This window comes from Palaemon carinicauda, chromosome 16, assembly GCF_036898095.1.
Source record: "Palaemon carinicauda isolate YSFRI2023 chromosome 16, ASM3689809v2, whole genome shotgun sequence".
NCBI lineage: Eukaryota > Metazoa > Arthropoda > Malacostraca > Decapoda > Palaemonidae > Palaemon > Palaemon carinicauda.
In genome coordinates, this window is record NC_090740.1 from 29,135,222 (window position 1) to 29,153,334 (window position 18,113).

At 43.8% G+C, this 18,113-nt stretch overlaps 1 protein-coding gene across 1 annotated transcript in view; it reads right to left on the reverse strand.

Annotated features, from left to right (window-relative positions):
• Positions 1-2,035: 2,035 nt before the first annotated feature.
• Positions 2,036-18,113, reverse strand: part of LOC137655173 (zinc finger C4H2 domain-containing protein) — a 54,205-nt gene continuing 38,127 nt past the window's right edge. Inside the window, 1 exon segment of the mRNA XM_068389056.1 lies at positions 2,036-3,168. Within this exon segment, the coding sequence (XP_068245157.1) occupies positions 2,946-3,168 (223 nt within the window). The 3' untranslated portion in view covers positions 2,036-2,945.

The following is an 18,113-nucleotide window of genomic DNA, read 5'->3' on the forward strand; positions in this document are numbered from 1 at the left end:
CTTTTCACTAGTGGTTTCTGGTATTCACTGAGACAATGAGAGAAAGTGTTGACCTGTCAAACATGATTTCTAGGACATGGTGTCACATTACTATGATGACCCCTGTACTGCCATATACAGTACCTCTAGGATAAAAAAAAAAAATAAGGATAACTTGGTTAATTATGGCAAAATTAGTACAAGACTCACATGACTTTAGTTGTGATGCAGTTCAATGGCAAAGCTATCCCAACGTGTATCAATGAAAATTACCAGTGGACGCTCCTCTTAACAAATTATTGAGTGACAAATATTGTAAACTCACTCCCAGATGTTGAGATAAAGTTACAGGTGTAGGGCTACTGTATGCCTACCAGGTTATCAGGCTAAATTTTTTTCTCGAGAACGTTCAACCAGACTGTACTGTATTGTCCTCATAGGCTGTCACCTAACATTCTCAAAGTTTTATTTCCAGAAATTACCGTAATAAATTTGAGATCTCTAGCCGAGTGTTGTGGTCTGTAAGGCTGTTCAGAGGCTGCCTACGCATCCATTAAGTAGGTTTAAATCTGAAAAATTAACATAGGCTACATGTAAGGCTATTTCGTGGTGATACACAAATATGTTGGAGTGAACAGGGGAAATACTGTAGTTACTGTACTCTGTACTTGGACTCCCAAAAACCACTGCTAGTACCTGATAGCATAAACCAACTGGCCTACAAGGAAACATAGTCTTCATTGAGCCCCATTTACATTGAACTATTGATGATTATACTGTAGCTGTTATATTTTGAAATTATTGTTATGGGAGTATAGCCTTGTGAATTAAAGGCTTCCTATTGCCTTTTTATACGTGAAGTTCCTCTTTTAACAACAATTGGGAAACATGCACTTAGTATACAGGGCTTCATTGAGTCATGTTCATATTAAATCATTAATTTTTATAGTAGAAATATTTGGAAATTGTTTTAACGTCAGACCCACCTAGAGATACGTAGCGCATTTTTGTTATGATTTAAAAAAAAAAATAGGAAAATGTAGAGTATATAGTTTCATTTTCTATGTGGGCCATATGGTCTCCATTTACATTGTTCCTGTTTATTGTACTGTATTCTAGAACTGTTGTTCTGTTAGGAAGACTAGTGATATACTGTATATGGCTTTCTTGTATATTTTTCATCATAATAAGCACTAACTATAAATAATGTTGCTACATTTTTCATCTACCAACTATCCATTCTACTCACCAACAGTGTTCCCAGTGGAAAAATAATGAAGGTATCCCATTGGATACCAAGATTTTCAAAAAAGTATCCATGTCCGTTGAAAAATTTATTCATATAGTATAGGCTGTATAATTCATCCTAATACAGGTTTACAAAGGCTGATATACTGCATTTCAAAATATGCCGCTTGTATAGACATATTACTTTAAGAGAAGATATGTTACTATGCTTGCATAAAATCAAGTTCTTCAAAGAAATTTTGACCTTTTAGGCACATCTGGCGCTTTGTATCAAATATAGCACTAACAGGCCTTACACTAAAAATAAGTTGTATCTCAAGATAAGATGATCACTTACTGGGGACAGTACTCAATGCCATCTGCAAGTTCAGGAGATATAATTAACCAAGGAAGTGAAATCCAAGCATATCATACATGCCAGCATGTTCAGATTATATATAAACCATGTGATTTAAACAAATCATTATAAAGTACCATAGCAGCCTGGTGATAACTCCAAAAAACGAGTATAGATGCAAAAACACCTCGCCTATTACACACATAAACATATGAACATTATTTTACCAACTTGTTCCTTGGTAGTCGAAATCTAGAATTAAATGACAATAAACCAAGATATTTACTTTTTTTTTTTTTCACATACCCAACCTATTATTGGTAGGTCACATTTAATGTAAAATATTGAATTCTATCTATCTATCTATATATACATGTATATATATATATATATATATATATATATATATATATATATATATATATATACATATATATATATATATATTCATATATAATTAACTGCATCTAAACTTCCCTATCAGAACTAAATTTTCCAAGCCAGGAAGTCAGCATGATTTTATATTAACTGTTAATAATCAACACACCAGTATATAGAAATTTCCTGAAATAACTAAAAAATATTCCTTATTAAAAAATGTACTGTATTTGTGGCAGGTTGCAATTAAACATATCAAGCTGACTACCAATAAATATAATGGCATAGCAAATCTATCTTATATATAAGATTTTTTTTTTTCATTAAAACCAACCCCCTCAACAATCCAATATAATAAGTTTCCCATGAAACGACATTTTGTACAAACGTTCTATTTGTACCAAATTACAGACAAAAATGAAAATGTATCTCATTGCATTACAAAAGACTATGTTTACAATTCATTGACAAAATTAGTGACCATTATATAAGTTTAAATTAATACACCAAAATTATAAAAACGTCTTCCTACAGATAAAACCTGAACAAATTTGACATTCTTTTCAAAATACAATGCACATATAGTCTTCTCAATTGTAATTGTCAGTACACTGCTTAAAATTTTTATTTAATTGTTGAAACAATATAGAAATAGATACTGTATAACCCATCTGAAAGAGATAGCTGCTGGTATTTTCCTCAATTTCTATTTGTACATATACCTACAAAAAGCTTCTAATGCTCTGGAATTAATTGCAATTAGGAGTATTGTTAATTTTTCTTTGGAACAGTATCTTTACTTGAGTCACATTTACTTAAAAAATTAGGATCTTTCTCATCACCACATGAACACATTTATCTTCTTAACTGAATAAAACAGTCATTATTAACTTAAACAAAGCAAAGAATCTCAGAGGACAGAAAATTATGTACTCTTAAACAGAGCTACAAATCAGAAAACATGACACGTAAAGTTAGTTATTACTTCTCTTGGCACAAAAAATTATCTTTTGCTGCTACACAGAATAATATGCATCTCACAACAGTATTTAATTACTCCTTCTTCCTTGGGTTTCTTGGGATTACAAGGTCGGAAATTTTCCTTACACAGAGGACAAGTGGGAGCAATGCGATGAATCTGTTGATGGCAGCTCAAACAAGATTTCATACGAGGAGCTGCTGTCTGTTGGTATGAAAAAATATGAAAAAATAAACTTAGCAGTGAAAAAAAGAAAGTTTATACCCTTGATGAAATTGAACATCTTTCCATAAAAATATTGTGATAATACTGTACAATACTATAGTCCATTTCTTTTATCGAGGCAGATTTGCACCGACTCGCAGCGGTGTCCTTTTAGCTCGGAAAAGTTTCCTGATCGCTGATTGGTTAGAATTATCTCGTCCAACCAATCAGCGATCAGGAAACTTTTCCGAGCTAAAAGGGCACTGCTGCGAGTCGGTGCAAATCTGTATCGCTAAAAGAAATGGACTATAGTATGACATGCCGGATGGTTTCCACCTCTATCCTTACTACATGTTTGTCCAAGAAGTGAAATATTTCCTTTAATTTTTACACTATAGTCTACTCAAAAAACCTTATCTCTTTCTCCATATTTCATATAGACTCTTAATTCCAATACTGTATAATGGAGAACACCATTTTAAATCCTTAATACAAAAAAAAAATATATCAATGTTATTACTACAGGTATATAATTAGTTTAAATTTTACATACATTACATGGTAGTAATAAAAGGCGAATCATTAAGAACTCGTTAAAATCACAAACTTTTAAAGTAACATTTAATAGATGTTTAGTTTAAGCATAGCTACAACTTGGCTGTTAAAATTCACCAAGGTGTCAGTAGTTATTGGCAGCAGGTGGAGGGGAAGCCTTGTCCCCTCGGCAACACCCTAAGTAGCCACTTTGACCTTCACCTACGACTTGTGGGGTACTTGAGGTGGGAAGTAATACTTGAAGATCTCAGGTTTGTGAAGTCAGGAAAAATGTTATTTTCATTAGTAAAATAAATTTTTGAATATACTTACCCGATAATCATGTAGCTGTCAACTCCGTTGCCCGACAGAATTCTACGGAAGGGATACGCCAGCGATCGCTATACAAGAGGGGGGTGTACTCACAAGCGCCACCTGTGGCCAGGTACTGCAATACTTCTTGTTGACACCACCTCAATTTTTCCTCGGTCCACTGGTTCTATGGGGAGGAAGGGTGGGTCAATTAAATCATGATTATCGGGTAAGTATATTCAAAAATTTATTTTACTAATGAAAATAACATTTTTCAATATTAATCTTACCCGATAATCATGTAGCTGATTCACACCCAGGGAGGTGGGTGAAAACCAGTGTACATGTATATCAAGAAGCTAAGTATCCCGTATTTCATATTATCAGTTATTCAAAATAACAATGAAATTATAAGTACCTGGTAAGGAAGTCGACTTGAGCCATTACTATGCCTTAAATAAGTTCGTCTTCCTTACTGAGCGCAGCGTTCCTCTTAGGAGGCTGAACAACTCTAAGGTGCTGAAGTATCAAGGGCTGCAACCCATACTAAAGGACCTCATCACAACCTTTAACCTCGGCGCTTCTCAAGAAAGAATTGACCACCCGCCAAATCAACAAGGATGTGGAAGGCTTCTTAGCCGACCGTACAACCCATAAAAAGTATTCAAGAGAAAGGTTAAAAGGTTATGGGATTATGGGAATGTAGTGGCTGAGCCCTCGCCTACTACTGCATTCGTTGCTACGAATGGTCCCAGGGTGTAGCAGTACTCGTAAAGAGACTGGACATCTTTGAGATAGAATGATGCGAACACTGACTTGCTTCTCCAATAGGTTGCATCCATAACACTCTGCAGAGAACGGTTCTGTTTGAAGGCCACTGAAGTAGCCACAGCTCCCACTTCATGTGTCCTTACCTTCAGCAAAGCAAGGTCTTCTTCCTTCAGATGAGAATGTGCTTCCCTAATCAGAAGCCTGAATAGTAAGAAACTGAGTTCTTAGACCTTGGAAAAGAAGGTTTCTTGATAGCACACCATAAGGCTTCTGATTGTCCTCGTAAAGGTTAAGACCTTTTTAGATAGTACCTAAGAGCTCTAACTGGGCAAAGTACTCTCTCCAGTTCATTCCCCACCAAGTTGGACAGGCTTGGGGTCTCGAACGACTTAGGCCAAGGACGTGAAGGAAGCTCGTTTAGCAAAAACCGAGCTGCAAGGAACATGTAGCCGTTTCAGATGTGAAAACAATGATCCTGCTGAAGGCGTGGATCTCACTTACTCTTTTAGCTGTTGTCAAGCACACGAGGAAAAGAGTTTTTAATGTGAGGTCCTAAAAAGAGGCTGATTGGAGAGGTTCAAATCTTGATGACATAAGGAACCTTAGGACCACGTCTAGATTCCAGCCTGGAGTGGACAACCGACGTTCCTTTGAGGTCTCAAAAGACCTAGGGAGGTCCTGTAGATCTTTGTTGGTGGAAAGATCCAAGCCTCTGTGGCGGAAAACCGCTGCCAACATACTTCTGTAACCCTTGAGAGTAGGAGCTGAAAGGGATCTTACTTTCCTTAGATGTAACAGGAAGTCAGCAATCTGGGTTACAGTGGTACTGGTTGAGGAAACTGCATTGGTCTTGTACCAGCTACGGAAGACTTCCCCTTGAGACTGATAGATTCTGAGAGTGGATGTTCTCCTTGCTCTGGCAATCGCTCTGGCTGCCTCCTTCGAAAAGCCCCTAGCTCTTGAGAGTCTTTCGAAAGTCTGAAGGCAGTCAGACGAAGAGCGTGGAGGTTTGGGTGTACCTTCTTTACGTGAGGTTGACGTAGAAGGTTCACTCCTAGAGGAAGAGTCCTGGGAATGTCGACCAGCCATTGCAGTACCTCTATGAACCATTCTCTCGCGGGCCAGAGCGGAGCCAACCAACGTCAGCCGTGTCCCTTTGCGAGAGGAGAACTTCTGAAGTACCCTGTTGACAATCTTGAACGGCGGGAATGCATACAGGTCGAGATGGGACCAATCCAGCAGAAAAGCATCCACGTGAACTGCTGCTGGGTCTGGAATCGGAGAACAATACAACAGGAGTCTCTAGGTTATCGAGGTAGCGAACAGATCTATGGTTGGCTGACCCCACAGGGCCCAAAGTCTGCTGCAAACATTCTTGTGAAGGGTCCACTCTGTGGGGATAACCTGACCCTTCCGGCTGAGGTGATCTGCCATGACATTCATACCGCCCTGAATGAACCTCGTTACCAGCGTGAGCTTTCGATCTTTTGACCAGATGAGGAGGTCCCTTGCGATCTAGAACAACTTCCACGAAAGAGTCCCTCCCTGCTTGAAGATGTAAGCCAGGGCTGTGGTGTTGTCAGAGTCCACCTCCACCACCTTGTTAAGCTGGAGGGACTTGAAGTTTATCAAGGCCAGAAGAACCGCCAACAACTCCTTGCAATTGATGTGAAGTGTCCTTTGCTCCTGATTCCATGTTCCCGAGCATTCCTGTCCGTCCAAAGTCGCACCCCAGCCCGTGTCTGATGCGTCCGAGAGGAGACGGCGGTCGGGTTTCTGAACAGCCAAAGGTAGACTTCCTTGAGAAGAAAGCTGTTCTTACACCACGCGAGAGAAGACCTCCTCTCTTCGGAAACAGGAACTGAGACCGTCTCTAGCGTCATGTCCTTTATCCAGTGAGCAGCTAGATGATACTGAAGGGGGGGGAGGTGGAGTCTCCCTAACACGATGAACAGGGCCAGTGATGAAAGTGTCCCTGTTAGACTCATCCACTACCTGACTGAGCATCGGTTCCTTCTCAGCATGCTCTGGATGCATTCTAGAGCTTGGAAGATCCTTGTGGCCGACGGAAAAGCCCGAAAAGCTCGACTCTGAAGATCCATACCCAGGTAGACTATGGTCTGGGATGGGACGAGCTGAGACTCCTCAAAATTGACCAGGAGGCCCAGTTCCTTGGTCAGATCCATAGTCCATCTGAGAATCTCCAGACAGCGACGACTTGTGGGAGCTCTTAAAAGCCAGTCGTCTGACGGAGCCGGACACAAGATCATGGTACTGCTGCACAGTCTGTGAACTGTCAACCATGGGGAAGCGAGGAAGTACAGTGACAACCCGAAGCTGTCTAGACTGTCTGGGTCGTACAGACAACTCCTTATCGGGTTGCTGAGGTTGCCGCACTGCGTCACAACAAGTCACTTCTGCTGGTTGTTGAACGTCTTCCCAGTGACACACTGACTCCTTAAACAAAAAATCCTCTAACAAGGACTAAGCTTGGACTGCATGTCTTGCAACACAGCTCAAGGTCTATGGGAGCAGGTGTGGTAACAGACGGGGTTAGCGACTGAAGTGGAACCATTACCTTCCCTGGAAGCATGTTATGCTTAAATAAAAGTCCATAGGAGGCTACGCAGCTAAAGGCTCCTCTCCAAATGACAGAGTCCTCAAGGGAATATCAGAAGGAGGGAGAACAGCACTTTCTCATCTACAGGGACCATATCCGAGAAAAGCTAAGTTCTCTCAGTGAGGGTTTCACTGGTGCAAAAGCAGCAGACTAGAAGGCAACGTTATGAAACTGCTTGACAGTCTAGTGAGTTGGCAACAACCAAAGATGTGTGACTGAGAAGCATGCGGTAAGGTATGCAGAGCATGCTGTATGCAGAGCATGCTGTATGCAGAGCATGCTGTATGTAGAGCATGCTGTAAGGTAAGCAGAGCATGTTGCATGGCGTGTAACATTTCTCAGAAATTCCATGACCAGTGCTAGATTGAGTAATATCGCATTACTGTCCATTGAAAGTGCACGTGCCGAGGGAATTGATTAGACTGTTTTGTTGATGAATTTGATAGCCGGCATGATAATCGTAGAATTAAGCTGCACTAAATATACGTACTATAATCTACTTCACCTCAGGAAAGGGAAACTCGCCCTGTTGGCAACACTGCATAACTTCATGCATGCTTGCATGGGGTTTTAATATCAACATAATATTTACATTACATTCATAACTCATGATTCATTTCTGTTTTGAAGGTATTTTTGCCATAATTGCGATTTTGTTAAAAATATATTGCAAGGAATACATATATATATATTTTTTTTTTTTTTTTTTTTTTTTTTTTTTATAAGTAATAAGAATAACCTCCATTATCATAATGTTTGTGTAGGCATACATGTATATGATTACAAATGCAAGTTATGAAAGTAATGAGGTGTTATTATTGTCATTTGTTATTTCAAAGTTGACTGGGAAGAGGCTCAAGTTTGAGGAGAAAGTGGCAGATGCATGCGTTGAGGTGGCTGACTCATAGCATGAGGTTCCTGCCTTAAGAGTTGCGCTTGCCTCAAGGGTTGAGGTGGCTGCGCAGAGAGAGGCTCTTGACTCACGAGTTGAGGTTCTTGAGGTGTGAGCTGCGAGAGTTGAGGTAGCGGCTGCGCAGAACGCAGTTCCTGTCTCACGAGTTGAGGTTCCTGAGGAGCTAGCCTCAAGAGTTGAGGCTCTCGCCTTGAGGAAAGTTGAGGTAGCAGCTGCGAGAGCTGAGGTGGCTGCCTCAAGGATGGTAGAGGTTGTCGTACCTCAAGAGGTTGTTGCCTCGAAGATGGTCTAACTGCAAGAAAATCTTGCCTCAAGGCATAAGACTCCTGCTCCCATTGTTGAGGTTGCCTTAAGGAAGGTTGAGGTTGCTGCACAACGCTGGTAACTGGCAACTCCGAACGCGGTAAGGTAGCTTAAGGAACCTCAACTTCGTACGCCTGGCAGACTGGACTGCGGTGAGGCGGAGCGCTCGCAGGAGGAGGTGTAACCTTCTCAGCCTGAAACTCACGCATTAAGACCGCAAGCTGCGACTGCATGGACTGCAGCAAAGTCATCTTGGGATCAACAGACGATAAGGTCTGTTGAGGCAAAGCCTTAACAGAAGATGAGGTCTGTTGGGGCATCGCCTTACCTCTCTTAGGAGGTGTGCAGTCACCTGATGACTGCGGAGAGTCAGAGCTAACCCAATGACTGCATCCGGGTTGTTGAACTCTAGAGGACTGGACTTTACGTTTAAGAGGTCTTGAGACCTGAGTCCAGCGTTTTCTCCCCGAAATTTCTTCTGCAGACGAGCAAAATAAGGGCTCAATCGTCTGCGGGTGGGAGTGACGGTCTCTGTAAGACACGCCCGCAACCACCGAGGATACTTCTGTGCGCCGATCAAGGCCTGCCGAACCCTTTTGCCCTTCGACATTGCTTCTCCCCTGGGCTTGGGAGCTTGCAAGAGGTCCCGGACTGGGAGGACGACTGGCACGCACAGAAGTACCCTCACGCACAACACTGACACACTTTGCGCTAATCACTTATCACTTTTGATTTTCTGTTTGCACTTATTTCACTGAACTCGAAACTTTAAGTGGTTTGTACCTGAAACACGCAATTCTATCCTTCCTTAAAAGTTAGTAATTGCGAAAACAGAATTACAATGTAACAGAAAAATCTAATGAAAGATAAATAATTCAGTGGCTGGAAAGAGACTAAACACTAGATCAAATAAACTACGTTTAAAATCTCTCACCGCATAAAGCTTGAGAACAAGAAAAAAACTCTAGAAACGTTTACCTTCTTCCCCTAAAGAGACTAGGGAGAAGAGCAAAAACGATAACAACGTTACTCGCTTGAACGAAACGTTTATCCTCCTCTTTCTCCCTCCGTCTCTATCTCTCTCTCTCTCTCTCTCTCTTGACTTAGAACCTGAGAGAAGAGCCCAATCATATATATCGTTAAAACATATTATTGTTAAAGGAAAAAAACTGAAATATTTCCCAAATAAAAAGTTCCTTTATTAGAATTAAAACCATTAAGCTAAGAAAGAATGAACAAAACGCTAGAAACGGTTACTCTTACTGCAACGTGACACCGTGAAAATTCTCTCTCTATCGTAACGATAGAGCGCAAGTTGAACGTTCTGAACGTCAACAACTGCAGAGACAAAACAAAACGTTAGTTCAACTTTGAAAACAGTACGAGACTATCAAAGAAATTCTTTCAAAAACATTAAAATAGCATAATATGTTAACAGGTAAAACCGAAATGACGGGCTCAATGTTAATTAACTTCGGTACCAAGAAAAGACCGCCTACTATTAGGAAAGGTCGAATATAAACAAATATAAAAATTAATTTTAATAAGTTTATAATAAAAGGAAGTTAATCGAAGAGGCCTATAAAAGGCGGAGAGATATAAAATAAATCTATAACTTTTGTTAAGCAAAATTAAGAAAGAGAGTCTATACTCTCTTAGACACCAACACTTCCGTCTAAGGGAAGGGTCGGCCATTTAAAGGTGAAAGAGAGTTCATACTCTCTTCGTCACCATAATTAATCAAATTAATTCCAAAAGCTAGCTAAGCTAATAATAAAACTTCCTGAATAGCGAAAGCTGAAATCTTAGAGCAATACTTCACCAAAAACCGTGAATAAGACTCCAAAATTATAAGCGTATCCATGAACGTCTTGCCGGAAGCACGACAGAGGAAAAATTGAGGTGGTGTCAACAAGAAGTACTGCAGTACCTGGCCACAGGTGGCGCTTGTGAGTACACCCCCCTCTTGTATAGCGATCGCTCGCGTATCCCTTCCGTAGAATTCTGTCGGGCAACGGAGTTGACAGCTACATGATTATCGGGTAAGATTAATATTGAAAAATACAAGATAATTAAAAAAATTCCAATTTGTTCCTACACGTATACAGTATAAAGCCTCATCCTTTAGTAGAAAACTTATTCTAAGGTAGGAAGTTTCCTAACTACGCTGGCTGGTTTAAAATCTGGGATGTCCTAACACTTTGACCTGAGGAGGCTTGAAAGTGTTGATTCCTGACCACCTCTCAACACCTGAGAAAAGATTCTAAGGTGATAGACCAGGTTTTTCTCGGACGACAGACGGTCACTGAAGAACCTCTATCCTAAATGGGAAAAAGAATGGTCAAATATGTTATGATTTTGTCCATATTCGGGTCCATCCTCCCCATCGTATGGAGGAGATGCTTCTATATCTACTCATACTTAAAATCTGCTTGGTACGGAAGCTTACCTGCATCAAAGCTGGATCTAGCGAATAACCATATGGCCGCTATATCCCAAGAGGGGTAAGAACAGAGAAAAAAGAAACAGACCTTCTTACCTCTCATCCTAAAATTACGTTGCAAACACTATCTTAGATGAGATACTTCTTGTCTTCTGAAGGAGCTAGACTCGCTACACAACCTGCTGAGTAGTTACCACAGGTCCCAGTGAGAATGTATTCAAGGACTTGTGGGTATACTCTCGAAGGAGATGGGTCAAATAGGTTGTTTGGAGTTTCCATAGTCCAGCCTTCAATACTTGACTAACTGACAGGTTCTTCTAGAAGGCTAGTATAGAACTAATCCCTCTGAATTCGTGAGCGCGAGCTTGAGCTAGTTCTTACGAATCATTAGCCTAAGGCGGATACAGTACGTTCTGATCTTTTCTTGAAGTCTGAAGGATAGGGTGTTCTTGGAAGTTTTTTTGAGCATGATTCCTGATTGCGGCCAGTGATAGCATTACTTCCAATCACAAGCAGCGATAGCAAGGTTCTCAACCGCGGCACACAGCCGATCCCGTGGATAATGGTGATCACGAAGAAAAACCACAATGAGACATGACTTGCCCGGAGTGAATACCGTTGTAACATTCTCTTGAAGATGAAACACGACAGGGAAAAGCAAGATGAAAACTCATTGTTCATAGGTAGTATGCAAGCAGGTGTTAACTTCTGCAGGCTACTAAATCGATCATAGAGTTTATTTCACTGGTATCATGTATGAAGAAAGGTGAAATGGAGTGGAAGACCAATATTCTTGGACCCTAAAGTCTTGGGAGAAAACATATTCTCAGGGAAAAGGACATTGCGATACGTAACCGCTTGCCTCACAAACAAGTAAAGAATGTACTACTGTATAGTCATTCACCCGAGAAAATTGTTCTGGTTACCTACCTTTATTCCCATGTAAGAGAGCAATTGGTCAAGGGTGCTTTCATCCCTTGGCTGGACACAGCAGATACTGACATTCCTGGTACATACTGTCCCTCCCACATGCAAGCAGAGAAATCGGTCAGCGGTTATGCCGTCACTTGGTTGGACAAGAGTTGAAGAATGTAAGCCCTAAATCCTGTTGAAGACCATGTTTGTGATGGCTCTCGTGCACGTGAAGTTCTCGATTATGTTCATGGGAAGGATTGTGCGCGAGGATCTCAGGTGTGTGTGTGTGTGTGTGTGTGTGTGTGTGTGTGTGTGTGTAGAAGGTAATAGGCTCCAAAATGACAAATTCGAAGATAATTTGTATTTTTCCTAACCATACAAACCTTAGCTACCGTATATACTCGTGTAATGTTCGATTTTTGAAGGCCTATTTTTCAGTTAAAAAAGTAAGGGTCGAACATTACACGAGATATATATTTGAAAAAGTAAAAATTTCTGGCCTACCGGTAGGTAAACGTAACCTAGGCCTACGCGAAAATTACCCTAGGCTATGCTACCTACCGGTAGGTAATCGTAGGCTATGCTTACACGTATATAAGGTTACCTACTGGTAGGTAAACATAGGCTAGGACTATATATACAGTACTAACCATGTTCATTTAACACCAGACATATTATTAGCATGGATTTTATTTCCTAAACAATCATAAATAGTTTTTTTTTTTTGCTAAGAGTAATGACTTTACCATAACGCAGCAGGTATGAAGCTAGCAAACTGTCGGGTTGCATACGTTATAACGTGATATGGTTAATGAAAAAATAAGGCTCATTTTATTTTACTTGGTATTGTATATTATTTGATATTAATAATAAACCGCAAAAATTTTTCTTAATTGAATCCACATTTTTTTTTCTCCAAGTTCGAACGCTAGTTTCGGTAACTCCAAAAATTTTTATGGCTTGAACGTTATTTGTCGTTTCAGCGGACAGCGGCTGCAATAATTTGAAGCTTGAATTTTGCAGTAAATTTTTTATATTTCTTGGTAGACATCTTGATGGGTTATGAGTAAATTCTTATTCATATATATTGTGAGGAAAAAAAATTATTAGCATAACGGGTAATTATAATCACCGTAATTACCTGCAATTACCGGTAATGGTAATTTGTTACTCAAAACGATGAACTAATTTTGTTTGCTACTTGAAGTGTTTGCTTGTTTTTGAAAGCTATTAGGCGGTGATGATAATCGTCTACTAAAGTGTTCGCTATAAAATGTACGCTGAATACTCAATTATTATTGTAAACAGATGTTAGTATTTAGGTGTTGTTCCGATTTGTTTTATACATTTGTTTGTCGCACTTAGGCATAAACCTTACTTTGTTGGTAATTATGGTATGCTGGAGATAATAGACATCTAGCCTACTGCCAAAATCAAGACTCGAACATTACATGAGGTATATGATGGATTCATGATTTTGAAGGCAAAATAGGGGGGTCGAACATTACACGAAGTCGAACATTACACGAGTATATACGGTATTTAAATTGGGTTTACCTTTTAGCGCAGCTGATAGTTTTAACGAGGGTTAATTACCCCCGCGCTAGTTAGCGGGGGGTAGGGGAAGGGTAGCTTGCTACCCCCCCCCCCCACACACACCGGTGACTTGCTTCACTTCACTTAGAGGTAGGACTTGACTTGGGGGTCAGGGATGGCGGGCACATATGTGTAAATAGCTAAGGTTTGTATGGTTAGGAAAAATACAAATTATCTTCGAATTTGTCATTTGTTCCGTAACCGAAATACAAACCACGCTATTTACATTGGGTGACTTACCCCTTAGGAAGGGTGGAAAGTCCCCAGCCTTACTGACTTCGGCTTGCCCGGGGGCTCGATCCCTCAGTGAGCAGCACTAGAGAAAGGGAGCCCCTGTACCTCACAAGTTCCTAGCATCGCTAGGAACGAGTGGCCTACATAAGCAGTGTGTGGAGGAGAGTGTGACTTGTCCTATGAAGTTGACCTTGAGACCTTCAGATAGGAATTCTAGGATAGGACGTTCCCAATACCACCTCGTCAGGGTATGGGAGACGCAACAGTATTAAGCTTAATACTAGGAGCACAAAGAAGCATGGGTTACCTGCAGAGGTCGAGGTCAGCTATGCGAGGACCAGGATGCTGCTTCCCCAAGAGAGGGGAGAATGAAGAAAGAAGTAAGGGTCAGACATACTCTTTCATTCACGCAGACTAAGACCGGGTAACAACGGCCTCAACCTACTGCTACTTGTCCAAAAAGGAGCCTGAGGTTAGACCAGCTGTTGTGCAGCCACCACAGGGCCGATAGAAAACGTATCGAGGCTCCTGTGGGTCACGTCTTGCAGGTAATGGGCTGTGAAGGTCGTCTGACGCTTCCAGACCCCAGCTTGAAGTACCTGCGTCACAGAGAAGTTTCTCTTGAAGGTCAGGGATGTAGCAATACCCCTGACATCGTGTGCCCGAGAGCGACGTGACGGAGGAGGGTCCGGATTCAAGGCATGGTGGATAACCCTTCGAATCCAAGCTGAGATGGTGTTCCTGGTGACCCTCCTCTTAGTCCTGCCTGTGCTCACAAACAAAGCTCGCACTTGAGGACGGACTGCAGCCGTTCTCTTCAAGTAGTGCCTCAGACACCTTACTGGACATAGTAGCAGCTGGTCTGGGTCGCTTGTTACGGAACGGAGACTCGCGATCCTGAAAGAGTCGAAGCGAGGATCCGGCACTCCAGGATTCTGAGTCTTAGCAACAAACTCAGGGACGAACCTGAACGTTACCTCCCCCTATCCCCTTGAATGGGCGATGTCGTACGAGAGACCATGAAGTTTACTAACCCGCTTGGCCAAAGCCAAAGCGAGTAGGAAAGCCGTCTTCCAAGACAGGTGGCGATCGGAGGCCTGGCGTAATGGTTCGAAGGGAGGTCTCTTAAGAGACCTGAGGACTCGAACCACGTTCCAAGGAGGTCTCACTTCTGACTGGGGGCAGGTAAGCTCATAGCTACGTATGAGTAAAGAGAGTTCTAGCGATGAAGAAATATCCACGCCCTTCAGTCTGAAGGCCAAGCTTAAGGCTGAGCGAAAGCCTTTCACTGCCGAGACAGAAAGGCGCATTTCTTCCCGCAGATACACGAGGAAGTCCGCTATTGCTAGAATAGTGGCATCGAGTGGAGAGATACCCCTTCCACGACACCAACCACAAAAGACTCTCCACTTTGCTTGGTAGACTCCCTCAGAGGACCTTCGCAGGTGCCGAGACATTCTCTCCGCAACCTGTTGCGAAAAGCCTTTCTCCGCGAGGAGACGCTGGATAGTCTCCAGGCGTGAAGCCAAAGCGAGGCTACGGCCCTGTGAGGGACGCCGGAGTGGGGTTGTCTGAGAAGCTCGTGTCGTGGAGGAAGCCCCCTCGGGAGCTCCGTCAGGAGCTCCTGAAGGTCCGGAAACCATTCCGCGTGATGCCATAGCGGAGCTACCAGTCATTGAAAAGTTGACCGATAGTCTGGTCCTGTTGAGCACCCTTCTCATCAGACAGAACGGTGGGAAGGCGTACACGTCGATGTTGTCCCACCGTTGCTGGAAAGCATCTTGCCAGAGTGCCTTGGGGTCCGGGACTGGGGAGCAGTACAGGGGCAGCTTCAAGTTCAAAGCTGTCGCGAACAGGTCCACAGTCGGGGAACCCCACAAAGTCAGGACTTTGCTGGCTATCTGAGGATCCAAAGACCACTCGGTACTCACTATCTGCGAGGCCCTGCTCAGACTGTCGGCGAGCACATTCCTCTTGCCAGGAATGAAGCGAGCTGATAGTGTTATCGAGTGGATTTCAGTCCACCTCAGAGTCTCTACTGCAAGATGGGATAGCTGCTGCGAAAAAGTGCCTCCCTGCTTGTTGATATAAGCCACTACCGTGGTGTTGTCGCTCATCACCACCACGGAGTGACCCGCCAGGGACCGTTGGAACTGCTGAAGAGCCAGAAAGACAGCCTTCAATTCTAGCAGGTTGATGTGTAGGCACTTTTCTGATTCTGACCAAAGGCCTGAGGCCCTCTGGTTCAGAACGTGCGCCCCCCACCCTTCTTTTGACGCGTCCGAAAACAGAGTCAATTCCGGGGGGAGGACGAGAAGACTCACTCCCTTCCACAGGTTCTCGTCGACCAGCCACCATCGCAAGTCCGTCTGTTCCAGAGACCCCATTGGGATCAGAATGTCCGGAGAATCGGATCCTTGATTCCACCGGGACTTGAGCCGCCATTGAAGGGATCTCATCCTGAGGCGGCTGTTTGGAACCAGACGAGCCAGGGAGGATAGGTGACCTAAGAGACGCAACCATGACTGGGCGGGGAGTTCTCGCCTGAGGAAGGGTTCCGCCACCCTCCTCAGCCTTGCTATTCGGTCGTCTGATGGAAAGGCTTTGTGGAGATTGGTGTCTATTAGCATGCCTAGATAAACCAGTCGTTGGGACGGCGGCAGAGAGGACTTCTCGAGGTTTACCACGATCCCCAGATCCTGGCAAAGATCCAGAAGCCTGTTTCGGTGCCGAAGAAGGGTCGACTCCGAGTCTGCTAGGATCAGCCAATCGTCCAGATAACGAAGGAGACGAATGCCGTTCCTGTGCGCCCAAGATGAAATCAGGGTGAACACTCTGGTGAACACCTGAGGAGCTGTGGAGAGACCAAAACACAGCACCTTGAACTGGTATATCTTGTCGTCTAGGCAGAATCTCAGGTACTTCCTGGAAGACGGATGGATTGGGATCTGGAAGTACGCTTCCTATAGATCCAGTGTGCACATAAAGTCTTGTGGTCTCATCGCAAGTCTGACCGTGTCTGCTGTCTCCATGCTGAACCGGGTTTGCTTGACAAAACCCTTTCAGAGCTTAGAGGTCGATGACAGGTCTCCAGCCTCCAGACGCCTTCTCTACAAGAAAAAGTCGACTGAAGAAGCCTGGGGAGCCGTCGAAGACCTCCTGGAGAGCACCCTTCTCGAGCATGGTCTCGACTTCGGCCCGAAGGGCCAGCCCCTTTGCCGATCCCGTGGCATAGGAGCTCAACGACACTGAATTCGCTGTCAGGGGAGGTTGAGATGTTGTGAACAGGATGCGATAGCCTTGGCTGATCACTGAGACCGTCCAAGCATCGGCCCCGTGTTGCTGCCACCTGTGGACGCAACGCTGAAGGCATCCCCTCACAGGTGGACACGCAGGGGGACTGCCACCCCTAGGGCTTGCAGCCGCGGCCGCCACCCCTAGGAGTCTTGCCTCCCCTGGAGGACTTACCGCCCCTCTTGACCTTGGCTGGAAAGGGCTGGGGCTTAGACACCACCTTCTTAACTGCCGGTGCCTGCTTTGGAGCCTTACGAGTCTGCTGCTGCTGTTGCGGCGGAGCTGGAGGCTTATAGGGCCGAGCTGTAAGGGCCCTATGGAGGAGGGAGTCCGTGCTGGATTTCCTCCACCTCTCAGCCGTTCGCTCCATGTCTTGAGGCTCAAACAGGTTCTCCCCCAGAAGGGAAGCATGTCGGAGCCTACACACATCCACGGCGGGAACCTTCGGATGGAATCTCTCGGACACAGCATCGCGACGCTTCAACACTGAGTTGGCTCATAGGGTGGTAACCTGGTGCGCCAAAAATTCGATGGAGCGGGTGCCCGAGAGTAAGAAGGTCTCTAGGGCCTTACTATTGGTCTCCTTGGATAAGTCCTCCGAGCGCAATAGGATGCCCAGAGTTCCTAGCCAAAAGTCCAGCCACGAAGTGGCCTGCATGGCACACTTAGCGACCTTTTCGTGGCTAAGGATCTCTGCCGCCGAGAACGACATCTGCCGGGCAGAGAGCTTCTCAAGGGGAACTCCCTTCGCCAGCTCCTCCACAGAGTGATGGAGAGGAAGAGCGAGGCTGGACTCACCCAGGATCTCGAAATACCTCCTCTGCTGAAGACGAGGAGGAGGGATGAGTTTGTACCCGGCAGAGGAACGACTGGAGGAGGCAAGAATCGCGAGCTGAGCGTTGACCCTAGCTCTGGCACTCTTCAGACCCCGAGACTAGGGCAGAGCCGCACTGGATTTAGGGGCCTTCCGAACGTCAAAAACTACATCTAAGATAGTGTCTTTGCCTTCACGGGGGGCGATCACGGGGTCCATAAGCCCGTTAAGTTGCCTTA